The sequence below is a fragment of the Arachis stenosperma genome, chromosome 5 (assembly GCF_014773155.1).
Source record: "Arachis stenosperma cultivar V10309 chromosome 5, arast.V10309.gnm1.PFL2, whole genome shotgun sequence".
NCBI lineage: Eukaryota > Viridiplantae > Streptophyta > Magnoliopsida > Fabales > Fabaceae > Arachis > Arachis stenosperma.
This window is the reverse complement of record NC_080381.1, coordinates 126,065,286-126,078,029: the sequence shown is the minus strand read 5'-3', so window position 1 is coordinate 126,078,029 and position 12,744 is coordinate 126,065,286. Positions and strand designations below refer to the sequence as shown.

Below are 12,744 nucleotides of genomic sequence, written 5' to 3'. Positions count from 1 at the left end.
GTCGTTGTTGAGCCCGTTGCTACCATTCTCCTGCCGAGTTTCTTTTCTCTAGGTAAATCTCTCTCTCTCTCTCTCTCTCTCTCTCTCTCTCTCTCGTTGTGAGTCTGTTAAGTTCTTCTCTTCTTCTTCTACAGACTCATCACTTAGTCACCTTTGCTATGCCCAGATATTGCCGTTGCAGTTTCATCTGAGTCTGTCACCGAATAAAATAGAATTTTTATTCAAGTTAAAAATAGACATGCATGAGATCATTTTTGCATGTAATTTCTGAATTTTCTCATCCAAATTTGATTTATGTGGTTGAGTATTTTAGTATGGGATCATCGTAGTTTTGTTGTGACACTAATGTGATAAAAGTTTCGGTAATTTCATAACTAATATATGAGATAGACCATATTATTAAAGTAATAAGAGAAATAACATTCAGATTTACATGTAAAATTTATAAGAGGTTATCTCAGAAAAATATATATTTATAACCCAAGTAGAAGATTGTTAGGAAATTATTATTTCTTAATATATTTATGGATAATACATATATTAATTATAATCGTAAATTAAGTAATTTCACAATAAATGACTTATATAACGGTGATCTCATTTATTGTCATAAATGTTAAATTAAATAAGTCATTATTACTTTTGATTTGGATAAATGAGATTAAAATCATAGATACTATTTTATTTGAGTTTTAGGGTTTAATGAGTGTCACACTCAAATATAAATAATAACTTTAGAATTTTGGTCTCCAACACATCAAATTCGCCTTCATAGCTCTTTTCTCACAGTAAAATTGTGATTCAGCCCTATAAAAAATACAAAAAATTTTAGTTGACGAAGATCAAAGAACCACAAGAGCCAAGCTCTCTGATCTCAATCATACTCTCGAATGAAGAGACGTTTCCGCGCTCTTAGTTATATTTTTTAATGATTTAACATGGATGATCTTGAGGTTGAGAAATCCTAAAATTTTCAGCTAAAATAAAAATTTTATTTAATCAAATGATAATAAATAATTTTATTGAGTTAAATTATATTAATGTGATCATTGAATGATAAAGAATGCATGAAAAATAAATAAATAATATTTTAAGAGTATAGAAATATTAAATTGTCATTTCAATTTACTTTTTTAATTAACGATAATAAATATCTTAAATTAATTAAATTTTTACAAAATTTATACACCTAAAACTATTTCATTTTTTCAAAAATCTTTGAAAATACAATGGTTCAATGAGAGGTTAACTATTGAGAATTGAATATAATATTTTTAAATTCGTATTTTCAATAAAAAGATGTACTTAGTTCTATCCATCCTAAATAATTCTATATTCACTATTACTTATCTATCTAAATAATTCTAACATTGATAGAAGATTATTTTTAGATGCAAAAAATTTAAAATATATTTATTCTATTTCAAAAATTAATATTCATATTTAACTTTGAATTCCAACTAATATGACAAAAAAATTATATTTTTTAGTTAAAAAATTAAAGTAAAATATCTATAAATATATTTTTTTGCTTTAGCTTTATATTTTTCAAAAAAATTTGGTAAGTTAATGAAATCAAATCATATTTCTATAACATATATAAGAATGTATATCACACATAAATAAAAAAATTGGGTATAGTAAGAACAAATACATAAATTAAAATAAAATTTAGAAAAATAAGAACCAATAAAATATTGAAGGAAAGAAATATAAATAGAAGAGAAATAAAATTATTAGATGGAAGAGAAATAATTTAATAAATTTTATGTGTATATAAAAGAAGAATAAAAAAAGATATATAGTACTTTATTTAATTTAATAAGATTTATTGGAATAAACACATAGAATAAGAGAATAAAAAATGATAATAAAAAGAAGTTAAACATCTGAATTAATATCAAAAAATAAAAAATAATAAAATAATGATAATCTATCATAATCTTAATCTCTTAATACAATTAATGAATAATAATATAATTAGTCTACCATAATATTAAATGATAATCTATCATAATCTTAATCTCTTAATACAATAATGAATAATAATATAATTAGTCTACCATAATATTAATATAATCTTTGTAATAATTATTTAATTAAATAATCAAATAAATTGAATATAAATATGTCGAATCTAATCGTATAAAAAATAGTAAATTTTGTACAATTAGACATATTATATATTATTATTATTATTATTAGTGATATATAAATATTAAAATTATATTAATACATTAATAGAAATATATTATTATAATAAAAAGTTGCAATAATAAAATAACTGAAATTTATTAACTTTAATTAATTAAATTAGCGTAAAATAAGAAAGAGATGATTAATCAGATTAAATAAATTAAAAAAATTACTGAACAAAGTAAATATCACATAATATTATACTATGAAAATAATTTAATCAATTCAAATTTTTATTGAAAATAGAAAACTAAAGATTATCAATGAATAAAAATAAATAGGATATAATACATTAAAGAATAATTTTGGTAATATAAATAATAAAATTAAATTATTATATACAATTTTTACTTTTTACCTTATTATGATTAAAGTTAACATTAATGGTAAAAAACTAATTTTAAATAGTCCCAATTTATATTTTACAACATAATTAAAACACCATTCATAATTTTTTATTTTGTGATTAATCAATATTTTTTAAATTTTTTGATTAAGTCTTCTGTATTTTATGATTGATAAATTTTTTTACAAAACACAAATTTATGATGAGTTATTACAATCATAATTAATTAAAAAAATCAAGAAAAAATTATTAAAAAATAAAATAAAAGATAAAAAATAGAGTAAACAATTATTTTGAAACTAAAAATTTGTTAATTGTGCTAGAAATTCTAAAAATTTGTATCTTATTTATAATCAATTTTGTTTACGTACTTTAACCTTATTATTCATTTATTGTATCTAAAAAGTATATAATGTCACACTTTATTTTTAAAAAGATGAAACTCTTCAAATACACGGGATAATATATAATTTAAGAACAATAAAATAAAAATATCTAGAATTTTATAATAGTATTTGAAATTTTCAATGACGATAATACAAAGTGTTTAAATCGACCAAATGAATTCAATAGTTATTCTTTGCACATCTTATTTAAATTTGAATCTTAAAATTTACTTTTATCTTTTTTTTCTAATATAAATTATTTTTGACAAAAAATAGAGAAAAAAATTTATTAGCCAAAAAAATATCCGATCAAAAAATTATTATAAGGAGATTTATAATTAGAAAAGAAAAGAAAAGAATAAAAGTATTAATAATAATTAATAAAAAGAAACGAAGCTTGTATTAAAGAATGTTAGAAAAGAAATAATAAAGTTCATATTATTAATAATAATGATGTTGCTGTTTTAGGCTTCTAATCTTTGTTTTTGGCCATTTTTTCTGTTCTTTGCTTTTTTTTTTAAATTATCAAGTCATAAAAAAAATAAAGAACAATTCAAGAAAATAAAAACAGTAAGATCGAAAATAGTAAGATTAATAGTAACTATACAAATCAAAATACATAGGAGAAAACAAACTATTATATGATAAAATTAACTTGAGTATATTTCATCATTAAATAATTAAATAAACAAAGTTAATATACAACAAAATTATATGTAAAGAGAAAAAAAATAATAAAAAAAGTTAAAATATCCAAAGTGATAAAAAGATTATTTTATAAAGACTATAAAATAATGAACTTCTAACTAAATTAAACTGTATTTATTATTATTAGAAAGGATAAGAGAGAGCAGTAGAGAAAAGGTTTGTGTGTATTCAAGTTGTGTAAAATGATACAATATAGAAGGATATTTATAGGTGTTAAGAGAATCGAAATAATAAAGACGTAATATTCTATAATAAATATTTAGATATGTTAAATAATGCTAATTGATCTAATTGATCCTAATTATACTCTAGCAATTATATTCAATTAATTGATATACATAATATTAAATTGTGTGATACTTAAATATCTCAATTAGTTGATATAATTAATCCACCGTAATGAATTGTATTTAATGAGTTAAAAGAAATAAATCAGGAAACATTCTAAGAAACATGCCACGTCAACTTTATCATTAAGTGCAAAAATTTTGATTTTTATATAATAGAATAAATAGAATAGATAGATATCTCATTATTCGTTATTTTAACTTATCTATTATATATTTTTTTATATTTACCACTCAGTATATTAAAATACAATTTATATATCTAGATAAGAATTACATAGATATTTAATTAAAAGAGCATTTAATTTTTTAAAATATAATAATAGTTTTAATTTCTTTGATTTTTCTTTTTACATTTTTTTGTGTGTTTTTTTAAATAAAAGACAAGCCTATAGCAAAAATAGGAAGAGATTGTAGTATTTATTGAAGAGGGAAAAAACAAATATAATTAAAATTCATACATTTAAAATGTGTTTGAACTTCGAAAAATGAGATGAGACATGAGAACCCACGGACACTTGGCTTCAATGAATCTGTTTACACCATTCAACTAAGTGTTTTTTAGCTTTTTGTTTTCTTCTCTTCTATTTCATATGAATTTATCAGTGTCAAACATGCATCGCATAGAGTATTTTTTAACTCCATCCTAATTCATATATTATCTTTGCTAAACAAATTAAAATATAAAAGAAAAAAGACAGTAAATAAATTAAAGTTATTATTATTTAAAGAGACAGTAAATATATTAGTATTTTTATATTTTAAATTAATTAAGATCTAAATGAAAGATAACATTAATTTAAAAAAGTTAAATTAAAATTAACTCAAACATTGATATTTAAATTATAAAAAAAATTGATTTTCATATTTTATAAAATATCATACTGACGGTAATTGTAAATATGATGCTAATTAAAATTAAATAAAGTAACACAGATAAAATAAATTAAAAAATAAAAAATAACTTAATCTTGTATAAAATTTACCTATAAAATTCTGTACCGAAAAATGAATTTAATTTTAATATATTAATAATATAAAATATTTTATATAATCATTCAATTCAATTAGATTTATCTATTTAGGTTATTATTAAAAAATAAATTTAAGATACCAACATACATTTACTTTAAATTAAGCAACAATTATCAATACTATATAAGGGACACACTATTCCACTAAGAATGATTGCCATAAGGAATAATTTTCTAATTTTCTATACTAATATTAGAAAGTTTATATAATGCTATATAATACTATTATCATTATCAATACTATATGATATCAAAACAAAAAAAATTACCGTGCTAATATAATATTATCAATATTATATAAATCATCTTTGTATTTATTTTTCTGTGCGTATATAATATTTAATTAACACATTAAGACATATATAATATTTTGTTAATACATATATAATATAAAATAATTTACAAATTATTATTAATTCTATATAATGTATAATTAAATTTAATGAATTCAATTAGAATAAACAATAAATTATTTATTTTATTTCAGACTTTATAAATGAATAAATTAATTAACTAATATAACAATTTATAATTAATGTAGTAAAATTAATTAAGTAATATATATTATAATAAATTATATTAATATTTAAAATATCTAATGAAATCAATTAGCTGATATAATTAAGTTATGATAATAAATTGTATTGAATGAGTTAAAATAATTAAATCAGGAAACACTCTCCGGAGCATGCCACGTCAGCTCCATCATTAAATACAGACATCCGATTTTTATATAATAAAATAGATTTTTTATTGTCAATCCATTAATACTTATAATATTCATAAAAAAATAAATTATAATAAAAAATATCAATTTTATTTGTCATCATAAGATTAATATACAATTTTTCACTCAAGTCAAGGTGTTTCATGACAACAAATCAGAAGAATCCTAAATCAGTGATGATATGACCAGTAAGATCGGTTACGAATTATAGCTCGGTAACGCACCCGCAATAATGGCCGAACATTCGCAATAATCAGCATTTATTTCCATAACGTCGGACATGCCATTAATGCTCTCCTCAGACGTTACAGCTTAGGCAAAACGGTCATCCCAATCCGAACAAATATAAAAACAAAGGAAAGGAACGAAAGAGGTAGGCAATCTTTCTAAGAAAAACTCATCATATATTGTCCATCTATTAACTTGAGCGTCGGAGTGCCTTTGCAGGTACTCACCTCCACCTCTCTCCCACCAACGGAGTCTGGGACACATCTTGGAAGCTTGCCGACCTTACCAGAGGGAACGACTTATACCTCGGCTCACGCTGGTAAGAACATTGGCGCCCACCGTGGGGCCCAAAAAATTTTAAAAACATCACTCGTGGCAGGCCCCAAAATTTACATACACTTCCATGGCTGACGTTCCCCCGCCAACTCCATCCGAACTTCTGAGGATGGTGACTGAACTACAACAAGCAAATCAGCGAATGGCAGAGGAAAACCAGAGAATGCAAAACCAAATCGCACAATTAGAACAAGCTCGCCTAGATCATCATAATCACGATCGTGAGAACAACGAACGAACTCATGTCTCGGAGACGCCGCAGAGCGACAATGAAGGAAATCAGCGCCATGATGAAACCCAACCCGATAACGAAGAAGAACAACCCGACAACTCGGTAGGACCATTCACAGCAGATATAATGAACTTCCAACTCCCCCGACAATTCACTCTGCCGACGACTTTAACCCCATACGACGGGTTGGGTGACCCAAAACAGCACGTCAAGAAGTTCCGATCTATTATGATCGTTAACGGTGCATCTGATCCAATTCTTTGTCGATGTTTTCCATCTTTTTTAGACGGTCCTGCACTTGACTGGTTCTGTTCTTTGCCTGCAGATTCGATATCTCGTTTTCAAGAACTGGCCGCCCAATTTGAGGATCATTTTGCAGCATCCGCAATATATCTCCACGATTCTGATTACTTGACGACCATAAAACAGGGAGCACAAGAAAGTCTGAAGGACTATATCACCCGCTTTACAAAGGTCGCCATGAGAATTCCCGACCTCCATCCAGAAGTTCATTTACACGCCATAAAAAGCGGCCTCCGCCCTGGCAAATTCCAGGAAACTATTGCGGTGACCAAGCCAAAAACCTTAGCCGAATTTCGTGAAAAGGCCAAGGGTCAGATCGACGTGGAGGAACTCAGACAAGCAAGGAAAACGGATAGATCGGCAACGAATAAGGACGATGATAAACCTCGGGATAGCAAAAAAGCATTTAAGCCGGTCCCACGATATGACTCATACACCAAATTCAATACAAAAAGGGACGACATTATAAAGGAGATATTAAACTCCAAACTAATCAAGCCTCCTCGTAAAGCTGGCAATTATCCCGAGTCAAAAAGCGTCGACAGATCAAAGTACTGTACCTTTCACCAGAAACACGGACACACCACCGACGAATGTGTCATCGCCAAAGATCTCCTTGAACGGCTAGCAAGGCAAGGACATCTCGATAAATTTATTGCAGGGCAGATGCAGAAAAACACTAGCCCCGCACCAGACACATCAACAGCTGGCACCTCTTTAAAAGGAAAGGACAAAGCACCGGCACAACTAAGAGGGGTGATAAACTGCATCTCAGGAGGCTACGCTGGAGGAGGGCACACAAGCTCAGCCAGAAAGCGTACTTACAGGGCTATGCTAGCAATTACGGACGCCCCAAGCCATCCTCGGAGGCCGACGAACATTTCAGAAGTAACCTTCAGACCAACCGACTTCAACAGTGCCGATGCCAATCTAGACGACCCTGTTGTCATTTCAATTCAGCTAGGAGACCTGATAGTGAAGAAAGTTTTACTCGACCCAGGAAGCAGTGCAGATGTTCTATTTTTCACCACCTTTGAAAAAATGAAGCTGAGTAACAACATTCTCCAGCCATACATGGGAGACCTGGTTGGATTTTCAGGAGAACGAGTTCCTGTACTCGGATCAGTGTGGTTACAAACCACACTCGGTGAGCAACCATTACACAATACACAGGATATTCAGTATCTTGTGGTCGACTGCTTTAGCCCATACAACGTTATATTAGGCAGACCATTTTTAAACAAATTCGCTGCAATTGTTTCCACTGTTCACCTCTGTGTCAAGTTCCCTGTACAGGACAATGTCATAGCTACAGTTCACGGAGATCTCCAGGAGGCGAGGCAATGCTACAACACAAGCCTAAAAGCCACCCAAAAAAGTCGGACAGTCACATGTCAACTCTATAAAGTCGGAACAGATAACAATATCCGAACTTGACCCACGGGCCGACTTTCAGGACCGGCCTACGCCAAACGAGGAGTTGACAAAAATCATTTTAAAAGAGGATCCACTAAAATTTACTTTTGTAGGTACTTCCATGACTCCAGAAGATACAAAAAGTCTAACAAGCTTTCTGCAGGAGAATGCCGACCTTTTCGCATGGACCTCCGCTGACATGCCAGGAATAGACCCCTCTATTATAACACATAAATTGGCACTGAATCCAGCAGCTAGGCCGATCTCCCAGAAAAAAAGAAACCTCGGCACCGAGAAGCGACAAGCATCAATTGCCGAGGTACAAAAGCTCATTCATGCAAACTTCATCAGAGAAATCCGATTTACAACATGGCTCGCTAATGTGGTTATGGTAAGAAAAAATAATGGTAAGTGGCGCATGTGCGTCGATTTTACTGATTTAAATAAAGCATGCCCAAAAGATGCTTACCCCCTACCTTGTATTGATACACTGGTAGACAACTCTTGTGGCTATGGTACTTTAAGCTTTATGGACGCATACTCTGGCTATAACCAGATTCTTATGCACAAAATAGACCAGGATAAAACGGCTTTCATAACTGAAAACGGAAATTATTGCTATAATGTCATGCCTTTTGGTCTAAAGAATGCAGGAGCCACATATCAACGGCTAATGAACAAGATTTTCCAGCAGCAAAATCGGCCGAAATATAGAAGTTTATGTTGATGATATATGGTCGCCAAAACAAAGCTCGGCGACTCTCATATCCAAGACCTAGCTGAAATCTTCGGACAGATCCGGCGATACAACATGAGGTTAAATCCAGAAAAATGCGCCTTTGGAGTGCAGGGAGGAAAATTCCTCGGATTCATCCTCACAAGCCGAGGAATTGAAGCAAATCCAGAAAAATGTCAAGCAATACTCACCATGCAAAGCCCAACCACAGTAAAAGAGGTTCAACGGCTAACAGGGCGATTAGCCGCTTTATCTAGATTTTTACCATGCTTAGCTCCTAAATCGTCAAATTTCTTTCAATGTTTAAAAAAGAATGCAAAGCATTTTGAATGGAACCAGGACTGTGAGCTGGCTTTCCAGAAATTGAAAGAGTTTCTTTCAAAACCCCCTGTCTTACAAAAGCCAAGACCTGGTGAACCATTATACATATACTTATCTATCACTGACAATGCTATCAGTTCTGCACTTGTAACAGAAACAGATCGGAATCAACAGCCAGTCTACTTTGTGAGCAAGTCCTTACAAAACGCCGAGCTTCACTACCCAAGGTTGGAAAAGCTCGCCTTAGCTCTAGTGTTCTCATCAAGACGCCTCCGACCATATTTCCAAAGTCACACAATCATCGTCAGAACAGGACAACCTTTGCGGCAGGTTCTTTCAAAACCTGAATTAGCAGGAAGACTAATTAAGTGGGCTATCGAATTGTCAGAATTTGACATTCAATATCAGCCACGAGGGTCGGTCAAGTCCCAATACCTCGTAGACTTTATCGCCGAACTTACAGAACCATGCTCAGACACATCAAGTCCAACCTGGACCTTATTTGTAGACGGGGCTTCCAACCCTCAAGGCGCGGGCGCGGGAATACTACTCGAAAGTTCAGATGGGATAATCCTCGAGCACTCCCTCAGATTCTCATTCAAGGCCAGCAACAACCAATCCGAATATGAGGCCCTCATCGCAGGGCTCAGGTTAGCAACCGATCTACATATTGATAGTTTAAGAGTTTACTGTGATTCATTATTGATTGTCCAGCAGGTAAACCACAGTTTTCAAACAAAAGACCCGATTTTATTAAAATACTTGGATATCGTTCGTCAACTGTTACAAAATTTTTCAACAATAGATATCATTCATATTCCTAGGGAACAAAACCATAGAGCAGATATCCTGTCAAAACTAGCAACTACACAGACATACACCACTACCCTTCTACAGTCAACATTAGATAAGCCGAGCATTGATACACATAACGTTCTAAACATTGTTGATAAAGAAAATTGGCAACAACCTTACATTCAATACCTCAGTACGGGAACAATTCCGAGCTACATTGACAATAAAAGTAAGTTTAGAAGACAAGCCTCCTATTATACACTGTTAAATGATAACCTGTACAGGCGAGGATACTCTCGACCTCTACTAAAATGTCTGAACAGGGCAGATGCCGAACTTGTATTATCAGAAGCACACGAGGGAATTTGTGGAATACACTCTGGAGCTCGAAGCCTATCACAGAAAATCCTCCGAGCCGGTTTCTACTGGCCGACGATATGGGAAGATAGCAAACACAAGGTCAGAACATGTGATAATTGTCAGCGGCATTCGCCGACCATTCATCTACCGGCAGAGCATCTTCACCATTCGACGGTAAGCTGGCCATTCGAAAAATGGGGAATCGATATTCTAGGACCTTTCCCCACTGCTCCAAGACAGGTAAAATACTTGGTAGTGGCAATTGATTACTTTTCCAAATGGATTGAAGCACAACCTTTGGCAAAAATTACATCCGCACAAATGATAAGCTTCGTTTGGAAAACATAATATGCAGATTTGGCATACCGAGTAATATTATAACTGACAATGGCCGTCAATTATCGACCAAAGTTTTAAAGCTTTTTTGCAGAATCTTAAAATAAAACAGCATTTTTCTTCAGTCGAACATCCACAGTCAAACGATTAGCAGAAGCCGCCAATAAGGTTATTCTCCAGGCTTTAAGGAAAAAGCTAGACGACGCAAAAGGATTATGGACCGAGCTTGTGCCAGAAGTGTTATGGGCATATAATACTACTGCTCATTCAACAACAAAAAAGCCCATTCCGTTTGGTATACGGATCTGAAGCTATGATCCCTATAGAAGTCTCACATGGCTCAATGCGGACGATAGCTAAGGAGCATGACCAAGCTCGGCAAGCAGAACTCGATCTAATTGAGGAGATACGAGAAACAGCAGCCATTCGACACCGAGCATTACAGCAACAACTCAGCCATATGGGCAGAAGGTGAAACCGAGGACCTTCAACACTGGTGACTTGGTACTCAGAAAAACCGAACAAGCCCGCCGACCTCCCTCTCATGGGAAACTTGCCGCAACATGGGATGGTCCCTACAAAATATCTGAAGTCCTCGGCAGAGGGGCGTACAAGTTGGAAGACATTAATGGCACTCAACTTCCTAGCACATGGAACGTCGGCTCCCTGAAGCGATACTACAGTTAGCAAATCAGCAGGCCAGTACTCTTTTTCCTACCACGAGAATTTTTCCCAAGGGGTTTTTGCTCGTGGAGGTTTTAACGAGGCTGGCTTACCTTGAAAAAAATAAAAATTTCACAGGTACTGCTGTTAATACATTGTAATTTGCATTTCACTTTAATCAAACTGATCAATCATTCCCCGAACGGGACTTACTCCAGACCAAATTACACTCCTTTAAAGGAGAAACAGATTATATCTAAAGTCGCATTATTACTATACGAATGCGCAAATACCATAATCCAAACTGTCATTAAAGCCATCCGAAGGCAACAAAATACACGAGGGGAAAAGCAAACAAACCCCAATCTAAACAGTTTTCTGACAGACAAATACTTAAATACAAAATATTACTGTTCAGTCATAACAAACCAGATCCTCAATTCAAAACAAAAAATTTTTTCTCAAAAGAAAATATCAGTTATTTAAACTGTCACCTCCTTCTTCTTCATCGTCAACAAGCTTACCATCCCGAATTACTTTACCGGGATCCATGGCCGAAAAATCTTCTTCCGGACACAAAAACCTCGCCTGATTAACAGCCCGTTGAAAACCCTCAGCAAAAGCATCCAGAACATCTCCTTCCCTACGATTCTCAAGGTCTTTCATCTTCGCCGACACCTCAATCACCTGAGCACTCAAACTCGACAAATCATTTTCCTTTTTCTTCAGAAGACCAGAAATCTCCTCATAACACTCTTTTTGGACCTTCAGTTCATTCTCGACCTCAGACAGCTTTTTCTTCAAATCAATTATGTTCGTTTCTTTCAACGAGAGTTGTTGCTTCAATTCAAAAACTTGCGAAACCTCACCAACCGACCTCCTGTGTTTTTTCTCTTGGCTACGACCAATGCAAGCTAGCCGAAACCCCAACACCTAATACCCACAGACCAAAATTCAGTCCAAAAAAAAAAAAAAACCAAAGCAAACAGCAAAGAACAACAGATACCTGTAAAAACTGATCAACACCTATATCCCCAACCTCCTCTACTCGCCTAACGTCCGTCACAGTCTGAACGACTTCATCAGCAACAATATTAAATGGAAACTTTTGGTTCCACACAGACGAGTTCTCGCCTTCCTCTTCAAACACATGTAGCCTCTGCTGCTTCGTCAAAAAACTTGACAAATCATCCAGCTGAACATTTTCCTCCTTACCCTGAATATCTCCTGACAAAGCTGACTCTGCCTTCCTTTTCTTAAAAACAATCGCCTTC

General features: G+C 32.3%; 1 protein-coding gene across 1 annotated transcript; it reads left to right on the top strand.

Annotated features, from left to right (window-relative positions):
• The first annotated feature begins 6,375 nt into the window (after positions 1 to 6,375).
• LOC130981334 (uncharacterized) lies at positions 6,376 to 8,280 on the top strand. Its single transcript, XM_057904929.1, has one exon. It carries the CDS (start codon positions 6,376 to 6,378, stop codon positions 8,278 to 8,280), a length of 1,905 nt encoding a protein of 634 aa, XP_057760912.1.
• Positions 8,281 to 12,744: the final 4,464 nt, after the last annotated feature.

Excerpts from the sequence above, each read along its gene's own strand:
- LOC130981334 (XM_057904929.1), top strand. The coding sequence starts at position 6,376 with ATGGCTGACGTTCCCCCGCCAACTCCATCCGAACTTCTGAGGATGGTG.